General features: G+C 43.4%; 1 protein-coding gene across 2 annotated transcripts in view; it reads left to right on the top strand.

Moving 5' to 3' along the window:
• AATF (apoptosis antagonizing transcription factor) overlaps positions 1–22,027 on the top strand; it is a 172,319-nt gene that overhangs the window by 60,882 nt on the left and 89,410 nt on the right. For both annotated transcript variants that reach the window (XM_069756399.1, XM_069756398.1), the window contains exon 5: positions 21,340–21,454. In XM_069756399.1, coding sequence (XP_069612500.1) covers positions 21,340–21,454 — 115 coding nt within the window. The remainder of the gene's footprint in view (positions 1–21,339; positions 21,455–22,027) is intronic.

Below are 22,027 nucleotides of genomic sequence, written 5' to 3'. Positions count from 1 at the left end.
TTCTTAGGCATGACCTTCGACACCTCTCAAGCCTTAACTATCCTTCCACAGGACAAGGTCCTTGCCCTTCGGCGGGAAGTGAGGAACCTTCTACAACCATACCCTCATTCGATTCGGTCCGGGATGAGGGTGTTAGGAAAGATGGTTGCAACCATAGAGGCGGTTCCGTTTGCACAGTTTCATCTTCGACCCCTCCAACGTGCAATCCTGTCAGCATGGAACAAAAATCCTCTCTCTCTCAACCGCAAATTTCGGTTGTCTTTCCAGACCAAACGGGCTCTCGCTTGGTGGCTAAACAGCTCATCTCTTCTCGGGGGGAAGCCCTTTCCTCCAACCAATTGGCTAGTGGTCACAACAGATGCCAGTCTCCTGGGTTGGGGATCAGTGTTCTTCAATCACACAGCTCAGGGACGCTGGTCTCCTCGGGAATCAGAACTCCCCATCAATATCTTAGAGATTCGAGCGGTCCGGCTAGCCTTGTTACGTTTTCACCATCTTCTGGCGGGTCGCCCTGTCCGGATTCAGTCGGACAACGCTACAGCAGTAGCCTACATAAATCACCAGGGGGGCACCCGCAGCAAGGCAGCCATGCAGGAGGTAAAACTGATTCTACTCTGGGCGGAGAGAAATCACTCTGTGATCTCAGCGGTCCACATTCCGGGCGAAGAAAACTGGGCGGCAGATTTCCTAAGCCGTCAGGGTCTAGCCTCCGGGGAATGGTCTCTCCACCCCGAGGTATTTTTGCAGATATGCCATCTTTGGGGAACTCCAGACGTGAATCTAATGGCGTCCAAGATGAATGCCAAGGTGCCCAGTTTTGTCTCTCGGTACCGAGATCCCCAGGCTATCGCCGTGGATGCGCTGGTACTGTCTTGGAACCAATTTCATCTCTCTTATCTGTTCCCTCCTCTGGCACTGCTCCCGAGAGTAATCAAGAAGATCAAATCAGAGAGAGTGCCGGCCATCCTGATCGCTCCGGATTGGCCACGACGGACCTGGTATGCAGACCTGGTACAACTTCTAGCCGGGGTTCCTTGGCGGCTCCCCGATCGGCCAGATCTTCTATCTCAAGGGCCGATCTACCACCAGAACTCAGAGGTCCTACGTTTGACGGCCTGGCCGTTGAATCTTGGGTTTTAACTCAGGCTGGTTTTTCTCAAGAAATGGCTGATACCATGATCAGTGCACGTAAGTCCGTTTCGGCCAGGATTTATTATCACACTTGGAAGGTGTTTCTTTCCTGGTGTAGAGAACGTGGGCTGCCCCCTCTGCGTTTCTCCGTTCCTAACATTCTAGCCTTCCTTCAAGCAGGTCTGGATTCTGGGCTGGCTCCGAGTACCCTTAAAAGGCAGGTTTCGGCTTTATCAGTACTTTTTCAACGCAGGATTGCTCCTAATCGTCAAGTCAGGACTTTTTTCCAGGGAGTCGCTCATAAGGTCCCTCCTTATAAGACTCCTTTGGAAGCTTGGGACCTTAATCTGGTCTTAAGGGCTTTACAGGACGCTCCTTTTGAGCCTCTTCAAGAGGTTTCTTTGATGTTTCTCTCTTGGAAAGTTGTATTTTTAGTGGCCATAACGTCCATAAGACGGGTATCGGAGCTGGCAGCTCTTTCTTGTCGTCCTCCTTTTTTGCGATTTCATCAGGACAAGGTGGTGCTCAGACCAGCTCCATCCTTTTTGCCGAAGGTTGTTTCATCATTTCACATTAATGAAGATATTGTTCTGCCCTCTTTTTGTCCGGCACCTACGCACCGTGTAGAAAAGGCTCTCCATACGTTGGATCTGGTGAGGGCTCTGAGGAGGTACGTTTCCCGTACGGCCCCCTTTCGCCAGACGGATGCTCTGTTTGTCCTTCCGCAGGGTCGCAGGAAGGGATGCGCGGCTTCAAAATCTACCCTGGCCAGATGGATAAGGGCGACCATTCAGGAGGCTTATCGCTCCATGGGCATGACGGTTCCGGCTGGAATCAAGGCTCATTCGACTAGAGCAGTGGGGGCTTCCTGGGCCGTTCGGCACCAGGCCTCAGCAGAACAGGTTTGCAAGGCTGCGACCTGGTCTAGTCTGCATACATTTGTCAAACATTATAATGTCCATTCCCAGACCTCTGCAGATGCAAGTCTGGGTAGAAGAATTCTTCAAGCGGCAGTGGCGCATTTATAGACAAACATTATCTGGATGTCTTTTTCTGGTGAGTGATTTTTCCCACCCAGGGACTGCTTTAGGACATCCCACAGTCCTGTGTCCCCCAATGAGACGAAGGAGAAATAGGGATTTTTGGTTACTCACCGTAAAATCCTTTTCTCCAAGACTCTCATTGGGGGACACAGCTCCCTCCCTGGTAGCCTTATGGCTGCTTTGGTTATATCTGATTACATTAGTTAGTAGGATCTTTTCTAGACATAAAGTTTCTGTATTTATGCTGTTATATTATTTTTTTTTTGTGTTTTCTTTTGTTCTCCCACTGCTTTTTGCACCAAACTGGAGTCTCTGGTAGCCAGTATCAGGGTGTATACGATGGAGGAGGAGCTAATTTTTTTTTTTTTAAGTTTACTTAGTGTCAGCCTCCTGGCGGCAGAAGTATACACCCACAGTCCTGTGTCCCCCAATGAGAGTCTTGGAGAAAAGGATTTTACGGTGAGTAACCAAAAATCCCTATTTTTGTGCATATGTTTCGTTTTTTTCCACAATAAAAACGCATTGCGGAAAAATACGCAGCATGTTCATTAATTTTGCGGATTTTTCGTGGATTTCCCACTATTTAATGCATTGGTAAGCTCAGGAAAAAAACGCAAAAAAAATCCGCACAAAAAACGTGTAAAAACCGCTAGAAAAACGCACGTGGATTTCCTGCGGAAAAAGTCCGGTTTTGTTCAGGAAATTTCTGCAAATAATCCTGATGTGTGCACATAGCCTTACAGTGATATAACTAGTCAGGAGATTGTCCAAGCCTGTGGAATAAACCTCAGAGCACAGGCAAATGGTGATACCCAGCTGTATTTTATACCGTTGTGGTAATGGAATTGCTGAGAAATTTACCAAGCCAAAGTCCTGATTCCATCCCAATCTGTCATATGGAGTCAAAATGTCATTTCATTAGGAGACAGATGATGTCCTCCTATGCACTCGATCTAGATTGTGAGGCCGACACCGCATCACTACTACACTGGTGAGTCCTAATTATACATTAGGAAAGGAGCTATGATAGGACACTGCAGATTAACCCCAATTTGCGATGGAGATATGAGAGCGAAATTGCACGCTGTGTCCATGCTGTGATGAGTAATGAAAATGTGTATCCACTAATTATTACAAGTCAGTGGTAGCATGACTTCATACGCAGGTGGAGGAACGCTGGCTGCAGACACCGCTCCACAATGCCTGGCACTAAGCTAATGTTCAGGATCTGACCTGTACTTACAGGCAAGATTGTGTTCACACCTCATTCATGTATCCTCAGATGTATATATCTGTCTGGAGTAAAAATCACAAATTCCTATAATTCTGATAATACCAAGGTTTGGAAAAATCCTATGTTGGCTTTATGCTACCTTAGCCCTTGGCACGAAAGATGTTAACAAAGCTGCAGCTCGAGGTTCTTGTTCTCACTTGGAAATAATATAGTATGTTATAATATATATCTATCTACTTGCAAAGTAAATCAGAAGTAATTTTCACTGTTTGTATAGTCCAGTATAGACTAGTATTTCCTAAGCTTGTCAGCAGCCACATGGACATAAGCTTCAATGGAAGTGTTTTCTGATTATGCTAATCGGGGCAAGGGTTATTGTGAAGGGAGGGGAAGGAGGTGAGCTGTGACCATTGCCTAATGGAGTTGGTAAATATGATTCTTTATACAGTTAGTGCCGTTCATTGTCCTCCTGCGATCATAATGAGACTTCTGAGAAGCCTTCTGTATAGAACTGGAGGTATGAGTCTAATATTAAGCATGGTGGCTAGTGTGAAAATTGCAAAGTTTTGGAATTTTAACAAATGTTGATAGTGATGAAGAAAATATAAACATGTTTAAAAAAAAAAAAAAAAATCTTAACATATAAACCAGATTTAAAAATCAATTTATGATGATGCATTCACTTTAAATTGGTTCTCGAAGACCTTGACTTTAGGGTAGTAATTAACGGTTTTCTTATCCAACGGACAAAGAGTATTAAGTGCTCACACTAATATAAAATAAATGAATCGATATCCACCCTCACCCATCCCTTCATGGCTTTTATTCAGACTCTTACAGGACTACCAGTGGTCTATGCTTTCTGGTCCCATCACAACATGTTGGGTATGACCAACTCATCCAACAACTGGGCATGGCAGTGATGGGCCTGGGATGGAGAGATCAGTGTGGCGTGGGAGATAGGCAAGAGTGAGAATTGCTGTCTTCTTCTATACCATTGTAAGCCAGTTAAAAAATATTTTTAACAGCTAGAAACTTGGAGCCAATTTCTTCTTTAAGTATGCTGAAATAATTTAATCAAGGCTTCTGTTTTTTTGTGCAATGTGTCCCCCACACACATTGCACATTGTGCTTGTGTAATGTATACTGATTTTTAACTATTTCTATGAGCTGCTGTCCCTTGCAGTTGGTCACCTTACTCAAAATGATTAACAAATCCCAAATAACGCTTGATACTGTGACCTTTACTTCCTACACAAGCCTTTAATGCCTTTAATAGGATATGTTGCAAGTGGTGCACTTTAATTTATGGGTAACAAATACACTATGACCGTAGGTATTTAATAGAGTTAACATTTCATGTTTTAAATAAGTACATGGCTTACATAAAGCCCTGTGTAGACATCACACTTCCATGTGCTCATTTGTGGATAAGGAGCTGATTTTTGGTAGACATTGCAAAATCCAGCAGTCGGACACCATTGATCCGTATTAGACTTTATTCTTACTGGCTGCAGTGTTCGACGTGAACAGAAATGAGCACCAGAAAATTGCCTGTGTTACGTGTGTGTGTGTGTGTGTGTGTGTGTGTGTGTGTGTGTGTGTATATATATATATATATATATATATATATATATATATATATATATATATATATATATATATATATATATATATATACACATACACATACACACATACACACATACACACATACACACATACACACATATACATACACACATATACATACACACATATACATACACATACACGCACATACACGCACATACACGCACATACATATACATACATACACACACACACACACACACACACACACACACACACACACACACACACACACACACACACACACACACTAGATGGTGGCCCGATTCTAAGGCATCGGGTATTCTAGAATATGTATGTATATAGCAGCCACATGGCATATAGCAGAGGCCACGTAGTATATAGCAAATACTACGTGGCCTGTGCTATATACTATGTGGCTGCTATATACATGCATGCATACATACATATTGTAGAATACCCGATGCGTTAATACAGGCCACGCAGTATATAACACAGCCCAAACAGCATATAACACAACCCATGCAGTATATCACACAGCCCACGGAGTATATCACACAGCCCACGGAGTATATCACACAGCCCACGGAGTATATCACACAGCCCACGGAGTATATCACACAGCCCACGGAGTATATCACACAGCCCACGGAGTATATCACACAGCCCACGCACGATATCACACAGCCCACGCACGATATCACACAGCCCACGCACGATATCACACAACCCACGCACGATATCACACAGCCCATGTAGTATATAGCAGCCACGCAGTATATAACACTGCCCACGCAGTATTTAGCAGTGTGGGCACCATATCCCTGTTAAAAAAAAAAAATAATTAAAATAAAAAATAGTTATATACTCACCCCCTGGAGTATAAACTCTGGCAATAAATGCGCGGCTGCCGCCATCTTTTGTTCCCAGGATGCATTGCGAAATTACCCAGATGACTTAGCGGTCTCGCGAGACCGCTAAGTCTTCTGGGTAATTTCGCAATGCATCTCTGGGAACGGAAGATGGCGTCTGGCGCGAGCGCATCGTCGGACAACAGAAGGTGAGCATAGCAGGTTTTTTTATTTTTAACATTACATCTTTTTACAATTTATGCTGCATAGGCAGCATCAATAGTAAAAAAGTTTTTTACACCCATTCAAATCAAGTAAAAACGTAGGCAAAAATGTTTGTATATTACGCAGTGGTTTTCCTGCCATCGTTCTGGTTTTGGGTGCAAAAAAATCTGCTGCAAATACTTAGTGTTAACATACTCTTAAAGGGAACCTGTCACCCCGTTTTTTGAGTTTGCATCTCGGCTTTGGGAAAATGGCCGCCGCGATCTCTAATGCGCACGCGCGGCATCCCGCGGCCATTTTCCTGAAGCACGCGCGGCCCCAGGAAGATGGCCGCCCCCACCGACGAAAGGGATGACAGCGCAGATCGCGCGCTGCTTGTTCATGTGCCCACAGTGGATTAGTCACCTCAACATGCGGACACCACTACTCCACCAACGTAAAGCTGAGGAAGAACCAGCGCTGTGAAGACGCCCTCCCGACCTGACCAGCCTGATTGACAGGCGAAAACGGCGACTTTGGTAAGTTATTTCTCAGCATAGGTGGGGAATCGGGGTACACTACATACACTATTGTAACACCCAGCGCAGGCCCTATTTAACAGTATTTATATCTCAATCTCAAAAAACGGGGTGACAGGTTCCCTTTAACACAAAACCCTGATTTAATCAGTAGGCCTCTTTATGATCTAGTAATCTGTCCATACATGGTATCCCAAGAGAGAAACTGCTTGAAATTGACCACGTTTCTCACATTATAATAAAGCTTTATTAGCAGTGTTTAATCAGTGTCATTTAGGATATGAATTTACAAGTTCAGCACTACCATGACCAGGAAACATTTCACAGTCTGAGAGCTTTGTATTCTTTTAACTATTATATTTGTGTGACCTATAAATACATTGTATGTTTTTAATATTTTATACAGGGTAAATACAAAAATAACCCCATCGATTGTGGTCATCCTCATTTAAGCTTGAGACCATCATCTACCAGCCATGTTGGTAATAAACAGAGGACCTTTCTAACTGAATGCCTTCTAATGATGCTCTAGTACACTGTAATGTCTATTTTATCAAATGTAAAGTATAATCTGCAGTGTAAAGAAAAAACCCGTTATATTAAAGGGACATCCCATTAATTTATTTTTGCCATTCGTGACTTTACAAGGTTTTACTGTCCTATGAAATCTGAGATCCCAAGTTTAGCTTGATGATTTACTGCAAAATTGCTTCTAAATTGAAGTAGAAAATGTTTTGCAGACCTGGCAGCTTTCAAGCCTTGCACCCATTTGTCACCCAGCATTTCCCTTTGTGTATGGAACAAGAATTAATTAGACTCTCGGCAGGAAAACTGTACGGCAGTAATTTATATAGGAAAAATATCTATTAAAAGGACAGTCTAGCTTTGCTGGAACCTTTAACTTTACCATTCCGTACTGATTATTGAGATTTTATTCCTTTTTACGTATGTAGAGATGTCTCTCCTCTTGCATCTATAGACATGCAGTTTTTGATAGACTGGTTCCGTGTAAAATTAGAGGCTTTCTAGATGCAAAATCAAATCTTTAAAGTACAGATGTGGATATTTAGAAGGTTTTCCTACATCTGGCACCTGGGATGAGCTCCTGGGAAGAATTAGAAGCCTCTTTTGTAGACATTGTAGATGTATTTAATGGACTTTTCTTTTTTGCTTGGTGATTCCAGCATTTGTTTTTTTTATTTTGTCATTTTTTTTGTACATGTTATTCAAGGGGGGTGTTTCACACCTGGAAATATAAAAAGAACAACAACCACCTCATTCCCAGAGATGAGATTAGACATCAAACACTGAGGCTTGGGATTCCGGTTCTTAGACTGAATGGAGCAGCACATTTGCACACTGCCTCTCCATTCAGTGTCTGTGGGGCTAGGGACCGGTTTGTAGAAACACGGAGCATTGTTAATCAGGGTTTTGGAGCAGATTTTCATCATTGTTGATCAGTGTGTCAGTTTTTACAACTATTGTTTTATCAGTTTGTCTTATATACTAAATAAAACTGACGCAAGTTTCTCAAGCTTTTCCTATGAAATAAAGAACAGACCACACCAGGATGGCATTCCAGTTCTGCCCTGAGTTTTTTTTTTTTTTTTTTTTTTTTTACAGACACACTTTAATGGAGGAGTGTGATCTGTGATTACCATCGAAAATAAACATGGCTTCCATGTTTGTTGTGGACTTCTTGGTCACGAAAAGAAACATGGATTTGTGAACTGCAACATGAACTTTAAGGCTATGTGCCCACGTTGCAGAAATGCTGCGGAAATTTCCGCAACTCCTTGGCGTGGGTTAAATGCATGCGGAATTCGCATTCGTTTTCCCGCAAAACACAAGCGTTTTTCAAGCGTTTTTAGCTTGCAGAATGCTTGCGTTTTCCAAGCGATTTGAAGCATCGCTTGGAAAAGTGATTGACAAGTGTGACCAACTTTTTACTGTTGATGCTGCCTATGCAGCATCAGTAGTAAAAGATAGAATGTTAAAAATAATTAAAAAAAAAAAAAAATAGCGTTAGTCTCACCTTCCGAAAATTAATTGTTAAAAAGTCAATGGAGGAAAAGACTTTATTTGCACTCATTAAAAATAGTGTACATCTTCATAAATACAACACTTTTCATCTGTTCTTGTGCCCCATGTTAGTTCTCCTGTGGCTGTGTCCCCCTGCTCATGCCACCTATGAAGAGCCAATACTATTTCACAATGGGTGATGTAGAGTTGGCATGCGAGAGGATGAGAGAGTTGTAGGTGGTACTGTATGTACACAGACAATGCCAGCTCACCCCTGTAATCAAACTAGACTTATCCACTATATATGCTGACCTTTATCCACCTTTAGGCTATGTGCACACGTTCAGGTTTTTTCGCATTTTTTTTCACGGTAAAAACGCTATAAAAACTCATTGAAAACGCATACATTATGCATCCTATCATTTAGAATGCATTCTGCATGTTTTGTGCACATGATGCGTTTTTTTCCGCGAAAAAAACGCATCGCGGTAAAAAAAAGCAGCATGTTCATTAATTTTGCGGATTTTCTGCGTTTTTCCCGCTATTCTATGCTTTTGGGAAAAAACGCACCAAAAATGCGTCAAAAACGCATGAAATAACGCAAAAAAACCGCATGCGGATTTCTGGCAGAAATGTCTGGTATTTGTCAGGAAAATTTCTGCAAGAAATCCTGACGTGTGCACATACCCTCACTGAACAAGGTTTTATTGCATATATTGTAAATCTTTAAAAATCAACGCGTAGTGTCGTCACTCATAGTATACAGTGGATACGTTGTAGGTAAAATGTATACTAGACACAATCAATCGTGGTTCAGTTCTCCGCATATAATACAAACAAGCTCTGAATGAATTCTAGAATCATTCATATCAAATTTTCCAGTTCTTGGGTTAGCCCCTGTAATTGTTTTTACCCTCTCCCAACACACAGCTTTTTTTTCCACCAGCTTTTCTTTCTGCTTTCTTTTATTTGAAAAAATGTCACTAACATAGATCCATGAATTCCACAGCGCTTTACAGACATTACCATCACTGTCCTCTTTGGGGACTAAACCTTTTTCTTGGAGTGTGGCAGGAAACTCGAGTACCCGGAGGCAACCCACACAGACACAGGGAGAACATACAAGCCCCTTTGTTTAGTTTTAAGGTACCTTCACACTAAACGATATCGCTAGCGATCTGTGACGTTGCAGCGTCCTCGCTAGCGATATCGTTCAGTTTGACACACAGCAGCGATCAGAATCCTGGTTACCATCCTAAAAGTAAAAAAAACAAACGCTTCATACTTACCTTCCGCTGTCTGTTCCCGGCGCTGTGCTTCTCTGTACTGGCTGTGAGCACAGCGGCCGGAAAGCACAGCGGTGACGTCACCGCTCTGCTTTCCGGCCGCTGTGCTCACAGCCAGTACAGAGAAGCACAGCGCCGGGGACAGACAGCGGAAGGTAAGTATGAAGCGTTTGTTTTTTTTACTTTTAGGATGGTAACCAGGGGTAAACATCGGGTTACTAAGCGCGGCCCTGCGCTTAGTAACCCGATGTTTACCCTGGTTACCGGCATCGTTGGTCGCTGGAGAGCTGTCTGTGTGACAGCTCTCCAGCGACCAAACAGCGACACTGCAGCGATCCGGATCGTTGTCGGTATCGCTGCAGCGTCGTTTAGTGTGAAGGTACCTTTACTCCCGGACCTCAGTGAGCCACGGTGCTGCCCATTGCTCCTGTGAAATCTGGCCCAAATGTTCAGCCTCTTGCTTTCTCGTTCTTACGGCCTAGATCTTACCTAAACCAGAAAAGTTACCGTACCTTCTCATATGTTAGTAATGGAGCCATATCTTTATAGGCTTGTTAAGTCAGACTGCATGAGGTATAAAGAGAAAGGTCAGCATTTGCAGCATTCCAACACCGAACGCTTCCTTGTCAAGCAATTTACTTGGTGCCAACAATCAATTATTTCTAAATAAAGTGACAATACATCACTTAATAAATAATAATAATAATCTTTATTTTTATATAGCACTAACATATTACGCAGCGCTTTACAGTTTGCACACATTTTCATCGCTGTCCCCGTTGGGGCTCACAGTCTAAATTCCCTATCAGTATGTCTTTGGAATGTGGGAGGAAACCGGAGTACCCGGAGGAAACCCACGCAAACACGGAGAGAACATACAAACTCTTTGCAGATGTTGTCCTTAGTGGGGCTTGAACCCAGGACTCCAGCGCTGCAAGGCTGCTGTGCTCACTTCCTATCTAATACAGAAAAATATAGCGCCGAAGACGTCTGAATTGGCGTTAGCCCTTTGTGCAAGACTATCTAAATGGTTGAGTCGTGTGCATCAGGTATTCTTATGTTAATAAGCTGCTCTGGGAAATTGAGGTGCTTTTGAGCTGAACTGATGCAGCTCCTGGCATGGAGGTGGAGTCCTCCTCTGACCATATCATCTGATCACAGAAGTCCTAGCAGCCGATTCCCTGTCATCTGCTCATCTCCAAACACCTCCGTCCAAACCAGTCAGTCCCTTTAGGCTACATTCCCACGATTAGTCTTTGGTTAGTTTTTTGATGATGTAGAGTTTCTGCACTAATTAGGTTACTTCCATTTTTTTTATTGCGTTTGAGTGCTTTTTTTTTTTACTTTCATTCTTATTGCTTTTTTTATGCTTCGCTTCTTGTCTTTTTTTATGTGGTATTTTAAATAAAGTTTCTTTGTTTTTAATACTTCCTGTTATTTGGCTTTGACAAAACTTTACTGACAGTGTTGTGTGAATTGCATGCATTTGATATGTTTTTCCACTGCGGAAACGCTCTGAAAACGCATGTGGATTTTCAGCATCTAATGCTAGACTATGGGAAAATCCTCACATAATGCTCATCGTACTGCAGGAGGAATTGACAGGTTGCAGATATGAAACCCGCACCACAGGTCGGTTCATAGGGAGTCAAAGAAAAGCAGAGTGGGCGTAAGATGTCTATAAATCCCATCCGCTTTGCTAAAACTGTAAGACGTTGTTGACACAATAAAAATACGGAGCATTGTGACACACAGCCTTAGTTACTGGATGCATCCAGCTCAAGGCCGGAATCGGCGGTCAATTATACGATTGTGCATACTCCCAGCCAGGACCTGTCTAGTTGGCGTACAGTGTGTGCGCTGGGAGGAGTCACAAGTCTGCAGTCACACACAGTCTGCAGACTTGCCCTTCTAGACTGGACAACCCCCTTTAATATTTATTATGTGTATCATCACAAATGAAAAGCAACTTCAAATCAACATGTTCTAGACTTTCTTACCCTGGAGGTGCAGACATTTCTGCCAAGTATTTTTCTGAATTCTGGAGTAGACTCGAGTAGTAAATTTAATGAGGTCAGAAGGTCTAACAACGCACATTTGCTTGGAGTTCTTATTTTCCCTGCTGGTAGACTATGCTAGCACTATATTAGCAAAAATATAATAATATATAATAAAATAATAAGCAAGCTTCCCCATTTACATAGTCGGACAACAGTCAGCTGCTCCATGAACCATACCTTACGTTTTATTACATGGAATTAGGAGAGCCATATATGTAACAAGAATAACATTTGAAGGAGAGTTATCGCAGTTTCTGCTCATGTGTTCATAGAACTTCAGTCGTGCGTGCAGCGAAGGGCAGCTAAACTATAATCCATCATGTCAACATCCCGAAATTCTGACAGCAGTCTTCTTCATAAGAAAGACAGTATGCAAGGTATAAACTGCAATTAACTAGAGAGCCACACGCAAGCAATTCAGATGTGCTGCTAAAAGAGCATAAGGGAAAAAGAAGCAAAACAAGTCAGCTGTGCACCAGCCGCATTTTAGAGAAAGTGAAAGAAATTGGCCTACTCATTTTAAGTAAATTATCCGAGCTGCCGAAAATTCACGGAAAAAAGTCTGTTCTATGACAAAACCGGGAGCTGTGTTTAACAGCTTAGCCCCTGTGTCTCATTAAAGGACCATAGTTTAAGTGATTGTTTACACCGGCAGGCGAAAGTAAACGATGCACACTGAGCAATCTATAGTAGACCGCGCAGTGTCCGTAGGTTCGGAGGTCTCAGCAGTGCCAGCCCTCTTTACTGCCGAGAGCGATAATCTTTTGTAAGTTTCCTCAGATGAACAAGCATTTTGCTCTTTCATTGGTTGATTGGCACCAATCATGATCGCTTTTAACATGTGTTCACAATTATCATGCTGTGTAAATGCCACTTAAAGGGGTACTCTCAAGTTGTCTCTCGAGCAGCTCAGAGCTATGCAGTCTAAAGGTACCGTCACACTAGACGATATCGCTAGCGATCCGTGACGTTGCAGCGTCCTGGCTAGCGATATCGTCCAGTGTGACAGGCAGCAGCGATCAGGCCCCTGCTGTGCTGTCGCTGGTCGGGGAAGAAAGTCCAGAACTTTATTTCGTCGCTGGACTCCCCGCAGACATCGCTGAATCGGCGTGTGTGACACCGATTCAGCGATGTCTTCGCTGGTAACCAGGGTAAACATCGGGTAACTAAGCGCAGGGCCGCGCTTAGTAACCCGATGTTTACCCTGGTTACCATCGTTAAAGTAAAAAAACAAACGCTGCATACTTACCTATCGCTGTCTGTCCTCGGCGCTCTGCTTCTCTGGTCTGGCTGTGAGCGCCGGGCAGCCGGAAAGCAGAGCGGTGACGTCACCGCTCTGCTTTCCGGCCGCTGTGCTCACAGCCAGAACAGAGAAGCAGAGCGCCGAGGACAGACAGCGATAGGTAAGTATGTAGCGTTTGTTTTTTTACTTTAACGATGGTAACCACGGTAAACATCGGGTTACTAAGCGCGGCCCTGCGCTTAGTTACCCGATGTTTACCCTGGTTACCGGGGACCTCGGGATCGTTGGTCGCTGGAGAGCTGTCTGTGTGACAGCTCTCCAGCGACCAAACAGCGACGCTGCAGCGATCCGGGTCGTTGTCGGTATCGCTGCAGCGTCGCTATGTGTGACGGGGCCTTAAGTCTCGTTTCGAGCAGAGCAGTCACTTCTTATGTGATAGCTCTGATGAATAGTAGAACTGTAGTATTTGTAGTACAAGTTCTGGAGTTTAGATGGCTATCACTGTATTTACTTATTGAGAAAACAGGGTATTTAATCAAACGCACAGCTCCAGACAGCCAGAGCAGAGAGCAGTGATTAGCAGACCAGCTCTGAAAGCTGCAGGGCTTGTGATTTTATTACTGCATCTATTTAGAAGCTGAGAAGGTGGATTAGTGAGGTAAGCAGATAATATGCCATACAGAAATCAGTACACTGAAGAGGGGTGACCGGTATGTTAGGAGTTAACCTCTCTCTTGGAATGTAACTGCTGCGCATCATCTGTCAGGGTCTGCAGGCCAGGCTCTATGGAAACCAGCTTTACACTACGAACGATAAAAAATGTTACTGCAAGAGAATGACGGCCATATGAAAATAAGTTTGCAATTTACTTGCTTTTTCTAACTAATTAAAGCAATCTAAGAATTTGAGAATATCCCATGAACTTTGGGGATAAGTCTGCTGCAAAAGATTGTTCTGATGAGCATAACATTCACAGGGCACAAGTGCTGACCCTTTTACTGCCAGCATCCATACTCCGAATGAGTAGGTACTGCTACATAACAGCTGTAGTCAGGAAAATATACGTGGGGGGAGGGGGGAACATGGAGTTTGTAAATCACCTACATGCATCTTTTTTTTTTTTTACAGGAACGTGTCTAGCTAAGTGTCATAACTTTCCATGCTGGAGAAAATGATAAAAATTAATGAAAGTTAGCTTCCTGAGCTGTGTCCCAATAGCCCTTTCCTGCTTAAAACTTTCCCACTGTTTATGTAGGGAGCGTGGACCATGTTGTATGGTAGGTCAGTGATCGTGTACAGTGCAGCCAGATGAAATGAATCCCTCTCTAAATGACATGCGCACGCTCTCATTTGTGGAACATTTCTATATATTTGCTTCATTTCTATCATTTAAGCTTCCGTGTCCATGCACTCCTACCATTTTATGTATTTTAAGGAATATAAAGGCTTAAATGTTAAAAGCTTATTGTTATTCAGAGTTTATAATCTCCGTCGTGCTTTAATAATTTTTTTTCTTATGCCTGGATTGGCCGCAACTTGCACAATAATCACTCTCACAGCTTTGTAATCAATGCCCATAGTAATAGGATTCCTCTGGCCACTGGCAATTAATAAATTTGTGTCTTTTCTTTAAAAAAAAAAAAAAAAAACTAGCAAAGTCGGATCTGAAATACGACTGACTGGCTTTCCTCATTTGCATATTTATTGCAGTGGAAAAATTCTTACCGAATGATTGATGTCAGCCCTGCCTCTTGAATTCCAAGCAGCACATTATTATGAAATGAAAAATGCCGGCCCTAGAGTTGATTAAAGTTGAAGACAGTGGAATCTGTGTTTTTTAAGATTGTGGGAGAATTAAAGGCATATTTTAATGGATGTTGACAAGAAGAGAGCCAACAAAAGCAACGCTACGGATTTGCCTGGAAAGATTTAATCTGATGTTTCTTGGGGGATTAATTGCCGGGGATGACCAGTGCAATTGGTAGTCTTTGTGGAGGTAAATGATTATTGTTCTTGAGATAAGAAATAGACATCGAAAGTGCAGCGAGACAGACATTTTATACAGGACAAAAATATATCAGTGTAAGGTGCCGGGATCCTTCATTGCAATAACCGACTTCTAAAATTCAGTCCATTCCTATACGGATCCAAGTCTGCAAATGTACACAAGCACTATATACAGAAACGTAGAAATGGCTAAGATTCTGCTGACTTTATTTTTTGCTAGCCCTCCATCACCTTAGAATATATAAATATGGAGGCATAACAATAAAAGGGTCTTCTCTATTCCCAAGCGTTTCTTCCTGCCTAAGGATATGTTCACACGTTGCAATTTTGCTTTTTTTTTTTAATTAAAATTTTAAGCTGCGTGTAAGTGCAAAAAGCAGCAAAAAACGCAAGTATCCATTTCTGCTGTTTTTTTGGTGCAGAAAACTCAGGAAGTTGCATCATGTGGTGTTTTGGGGGGCACAAAATTTTATCAGCATGCACAAGAGACAAATGTGCCTGTTAAAAGTGCAACAAAACCTGCTTTTGTAAGCAATTTCTTTACTGCCAAGAGAGCAGGTTTTTCCTGCAGAAAAAAAAACACATCATGTGAACATAGCCTTAGAGGGTATGTGAGCATAGCCTGGTGAGTGACCGTCAGCTGTGCCCATCTGCATGATCTCCTTAAAGTCTCATTCAGATGTCTGTTATATTTCTTGAATATAGAATTAAAGAATGAAGGCAGCACACCAATTAGATTTATTGAAAAATTTGTGATTTAATAGCCCATAGTGGCATTTCGGTTCAAAAAGCGAGAACCTTTCCCAAGATTTTTCTTGTACGTAAAAACACATGGTGGTCACCTGACATTGTCATATTACTGCTGCTGCCATTTTGCAGCCGCTGATTTTCACTATTCTCATAGAGCGGACATACGCTCAGCTCCATGGTGACAATCTAGAATGTCTGGCTTTTATAGAGTTGTTATCAAGTTGTCTCTTGAGCAGCTCGCAATTCTGTAGTCTTCTCACTTCCTCATTTCTGGTGGGTGGGCATTCCTCTGGGAGAGACCGTTCTGGTAAGTAATAGCTGTAGTGTTTTATTAGTACTGTAAAGCTCAGCACAAGTTCTGCTCTAACACATTCAACAATTAGTATCTGATCTCCAGTGTACACTGCTGTCCCTCTATTTACAATCTACTATATAATTGTCTAAGGGTCACTTCTGTCTGTCTGTCCAGTATATTCATTGGTCGCGGCCTCTGTCTGTGATGGAAATCCAAGTCGCTGATTGGTCTCGCCAGCTGCCTGTCATGGCTGCCGCAACCAATCAGTGACGGCCACAGTCCGATTAGTCCCTCCCTACTCCCCCGCAGTCAGTGCCCGGCGCCCGCTCCATACTCCCCGCAGTCAGTGCCCGGCGCCCGCTCCATACTCCCCGCAGTCAGTGCCCGGCGCCCGCTCCATACTCCCCTCCGGTCACCACTCAAACAGGGTTAATGCCAGCGGTAACGGACCGCGTTATGCTGCGGGTAACTCACTCCGTTACCGCCGCTATTAACCCTGTGTAACCAAGCTTTTACTTTTGATGCTGCCTATGCAGCATCAATAATAAAAAGATCTAATGTTAAAAATAATAAAAAAAAACAAAAAACTTGCTATTCTCACCTTCGGTAGTCCGACGATGCGCTCGCGCCTGCCTCCAGCTTCCGGTCCCAGAGATGCATTGCGAAATTACCCAGAAGACTTAGCGGTCTCGCGAGACTGCTAAGTGATCTGGGTAATTTCGCAATGCATCCTGGGAACGCAAGATGGCAACTGCTCTCATCGCCAGAGGTTCGCTGGATCCCGCCGGGTGAGTATATAACTATTTTTTTATTTTAATTATTTTTTCTAACAGGGATATGGTGCCCACACTGCTAAATACTACGTGGGCTGTGTTGGATACCGTGTGGCTGCTATATACTACTAGGCCAGTGTTAGATACTATGTGGGCTGTGTTCTATACTGCGTGGGCTGCGTTATATACTACATGGCTGCTATATACTACGTGGGCAGTGTTATATACTACGTGGCTTTGTTCTATACTGCGTGCTATATACTACGTGGCCAATGTTAGATACTATTTGGGCTGTGCTATATATTACGTGGGCTGTGTTATATATTACGTGGCCAGTGTTACATACTACGTGGGCTGCTATATACTGTGTGGCTGCTATATACTGTGTGGCTGCTATATACTGCGTGGCTTCTATATACTGCGTGGCTGCTATATACTGCGTGGCTGCTATATACTGCGTGGCTGCTATATACTGCGTGGCTGCTATATACTGCGTGGCTGCTATATACTGCGTGGCTGCTATATACTGCGTGGCTGCTATATACTGCGTGGCTGCTATATACTGTGTGGGCTGTGTTATATACTGTGTGGGCTGTGTTATTTACTGCGTGGCCTATATTAACGCATCAGATATTCTACAATATGTATGTATATAGCAGCCGCATGGTATATACCACAGGCCACATAGTACTCCTATATACTACGTGGCCTGTGCTATATACTATGTGGCTGCTATATACATACATACATATTCTAGAATACCCGATGCATTAGAATCGGGCCACCATCTAGTATAGAAATAACAATGCATTTAAACAACCTCAAGGCTCAGGAAAGTGTCATGATGCTGTGTCTTGGGGGATTGAGTCTCCAGGACTGATAAGTTTGTCTGGACCTGAGAAGGAGGGTTAAGGAGATGAACTGCTTACTGTGGTATAGAAATCAATGGGCAGAAGGAAACTAAATGGTATAATAGGAGTTAATGCCTATATTGTGATGTAGCTTCTGCACACACTGTCAGGGAAAGGACAGTCACCTGTGGTGCAGTTCTGTGGAAACCAGCTGTACGTTATGAAAGATAAAAGCTCTCATTGCAGGAGAATGACAGTAGATAAAAAAAGCAAGTGAACTTCAAACTTATTTTATTTCTCGTTAACTAAAGCAATGTAATAACTTGAGAATATCTCTTTAATAGAAGTTTTTGTGTTGGATATAAAAAAAATTGTTGGCACAGTTGGCTTATCAGAAAGTGAAATGGTCCTATTGCTACCATTCATCATCATGACACCGCTGTTATTGTTGATAATAATAATTTTAGGTGTAGTAGACAGACCGTTTTAAATGTGTGTACCAATAGTCTAAGTAGTAATGAGGTGATTTATTATTTTTTAATATTGAGATCAGAAGCAGAGTGTTATACTTCGTAGGCAGCTAGTAAAAGGTCTTGTTTTAAAAGGGCTTTCCGGTTTTAAAAAAATCCTATACTGTAGTGGTTTTAAAACAAACTTGCCCTCCTCAGGTCCATTGCAGGTTTTCTGGAGCTGCTTTTGGTATCTTTTGTCTGCAGAGCTACAGCTTTTCTGCCAATCTGTGATCTCCATGGCTCGTTCCGTCAACTCTGGCATAGGCTCTTAGCTCAGCTATTGACTGCAGTGCTGTCAGTGTGACTTCACCACTGCAGACAATAACAGACCCTGCGAGCAGCCATAGGAGAGGGTATCCTAATACTTGAAAACCACATATTAACCGTGAGCTTTGTACTTTTTACGTACCTGAATAGGTTGAAAATTCACAGTTTTGAAACGCATTAGCTTGCTCAAGAAACCTAAAACTTAAGTTTTCAACCACTTAAAGAGGTTGTCCACTACTAGGACAAACCGTTCTTGATCTAAATGTTTGGCCCCCATAAAAAAAACCTATACTCGCCTCTTGTGCCGTTGCCATTCCAGCAGTGTCGGCACTTGCGGTCTCGTGGCGCCGGTGGTGGTGTTGTGACATCAGCACCCAATCAGTGCTGGCGTCACTGCCCCCCCCCCCCCCCCCCCCTCAGACAAATAGAACATGAAGAAGTCAGGACTGCAGCTGATGTCGGACTTCCTCTTCCTGCTTAATTCGACAGGAGGCGGGGACAGTGACACCAAGAGAGGGGTATGAGAAGAAGTTGTCCAAATAGTGGACACATTGTTTTAGCCAATAAATCCACAATCTTTCTACTCATATGGCAAATGTTTAATCTCCGTTACTAGAGGAGGAAGAATTGCCTCGGTGTGCATGTTTGCATTTTTGTTACAATGAGTTTTCCTGAACTGGAAATAAAACGGTCTAGGGCCAGGGTAAATGATGGTCGTGCAGCAGGCGGAGGAAGCGGATACCGTTTGTGCAGTGTACCAGCCACATCATATATTTTTGTTCAATGAGTTTTTCATTTATCAATAGGTGGGAAATGGTAGCCTGACTTATAGCCTTTTGTAACTTTACAAGCTCTGCAATTAGTTAATAATGGTTAATTTAGACTGCTCTCTAATATTTAGGAATTATGCCTGAAGGTATGTGCACATGACGTCTCTTAAACTCAGGCTAACCAACCAAGTTTTTCAGGCAGTAGACACTTCCAAAAACGGTCTTAAAGTGTCGCTTATGTTTTTTTTTTTTTTTTGGGGGGGTGAGGGGGTGTTGTTTCCTGATCGTTTTGGCCACCAGTGGTTTTTTGGACCATTTTCCCATGGTTAATAATAAAGCAAAAATATTGTCAAAACTCTCCAAAACACATATGTGGATCTTCCAGGCATATTTTGAGCTTTCCCATTGACTTGTAAAGAGATTTCTTTTTTTCTCTAGCAAGATGGTGCAGTACGGCGCCATTTTCAAACTAATTTTTTTTTTATAATGCATTCTGGAATGCTGCAGATAAGCCCCCGATGTATCCTGAAAGATGAGAAAAAGAGGTTAGATTATACTCACCCGGTTCTGTTTGGGTCCGATGAGAGTTGCAGTCCGGTCCGGGGCCTGCTATCTTCATAGGATGAGGTCCTCTTCTTGTCTTCACGCTGCGGCTCCGGTGTACTTTGTGTGCCCTGTTGAGTGCAGAGCAAAGTACTGCAGTGCGCAGACGCTGGGCCTCTCTGACCTTTCCCGGCCCCTGCGCACTGCAATACTTTGCTCAACAGGGCAGACAAAGTACGCCGGAGCTGCAGCGTGAAGACAAGAAGAGGACGTCATCCTATGAAGGTGAGAGGCCCCGGAGAGGACTGCAACTCCCATCGGACCCGAACAGAACCGGGACCGCCCCTGGGTGAGTATAATCTAACCTCTTTTTTTTACCTTTCAGGTTACATTGGGGGCTTATCTACAGCATTACAAAATGCTGTAGATAAGCCCCTGATGCTGGTGGGCTTAGCTCATCTTCCATTTTGGGGGTGACAGGTTCCCTTTAACTCAGGAAGAGTTCAGAAATCAATATTTTGTGCAATAACCATGATTTTTAATCACATCTTTCATGCGTCTTGGCATGCTTTCCACCAGTCTCTCACACTGCTTTTGGGTGACTTTATGCCACTCCTGGTGCAAAAAAGAAAGCAGTTCTTCTTCTTTGTTTGATGGCTTGTGACTATCCATCTTCCTTTTTATTACATTCCAGAGGTTTTCAATGGGGTTCAGGTCTGGAGATTGGGCTGCTCATGACCGGGATTTGATGTTGTGGTCCTTCATCCACACCTTGATTGACCTAGCTTTGGGGCATGGCCCATTGTCCTGCTGGAAAAAAACAGTCCTCAGAGTTGGGGAACATTGCCTGAGCAGAAGGAATCAACTGTTTTTCCAGGATAACATTGTATGCGGCTTGATTCATATGCCCTTCGCAAAGAACAACCTGCTCAATTCCAGCCTTGCTGAAGCATCCCCAGATCATCACCGATCCTCCACCACATTTCACAATGGGTGCAAGACACTGTGGCTTGTATGCCTCTCCAGGTCTCCGTCTAACCATTGCTTCAGCAAGGCTGGAATTTGACATTATTCAGTGTGTGAATTAGGGGGCAGGTCATAGTGACCTGCTTAGGGCTAGTTATCCAGGGAATTTAGTCATACATATGTGAATGCTGCTGGGTTGGAGGGAATGGGGGAACCTGATGGGTTCCCTTTAACTGAGGTCAAGGAGTGGATGAGAAGTTTGGTAATGTTTTCCCTCGTGTTCATATATAATGTTCAGACAGCCTTTCATTTTTTTCTGCTGTTTCGTCACATCTTATTAGGAGTTTCAGCTAGTATTGGTGTTTTTACATATTTTGGTGTATTTTGTTTGTTTTTTAGGCTACAAAGCTCTGAAGGAATTAATGAGATCTCTGGCCCAGTTGCAAGATGAACTTCTTTTCCAGTTTCCAGAATCCCGTAACCTCATAAATGGAAAGCCATGCAAAGCAGATGGGTATAGAAAGCTTTTTCATAGTGTGAACAAATTTCTTTCCTGTTTTACAGCATATTGTATGGTAAAGTGAATGGTGTCATTCAAAACTAAAACTCATCCCATAGTAAAAGGAAAAAAAATGTCCTCATCCCGCTATGAAAAAGTTGGTTATAGGATGTTTTGCCCCCCAGCAGTTCACCCCCAGGTACATCCTGTTCATGACGCCAAGTTGAGTCAGCCACCAGGGCAGTGGGGTACTCTGTACCGGGTCGGGGTACTTGTAGGGGATGTCTTGGTGGCTGCGACCCGGTCCGTGGCCCTGGGCGCCCAAGTAAAGGGAAATGTCTTTAACCCCTTTATGACATCGGACGTACTATCCCGTCCATGTGGGGTGGGCCCCTATGACCATGGACGGGATAGTACGTCCAGCGCGATCGGCGGCGCTCACGGGGGGAGCGCCGCCGATCGCGGCTGGGTGTCTGCTGCCTATCGCAGCTGACATCCGGCACTATGTGCCAGGAGCGGTCACGGACCGCCCCCGGCACATTAACCCCTGGCACACCGCGATCAAAGATGATCGCGATGTGCCGGCGG

The sequence above is a fragment of the Ranitomeya imitator genome, chromosome 3 (genome assembly GCF_032444005.1).
Source record: "Ranitomeya imitator isolate aRanImi1 chromosome 3, aRanImi1.pri, whole genome shotgun sequence".
NCBI classification, from domain to species: Eukaryota; Metazoa; Chordata; class Amphibia; order Anura; family Dendrobatidae; genus Ranitomeya; species Ranitomeya imitator.
This window is presented reverse-complemented; position numbering and strand designations above follow the sequence as displayed.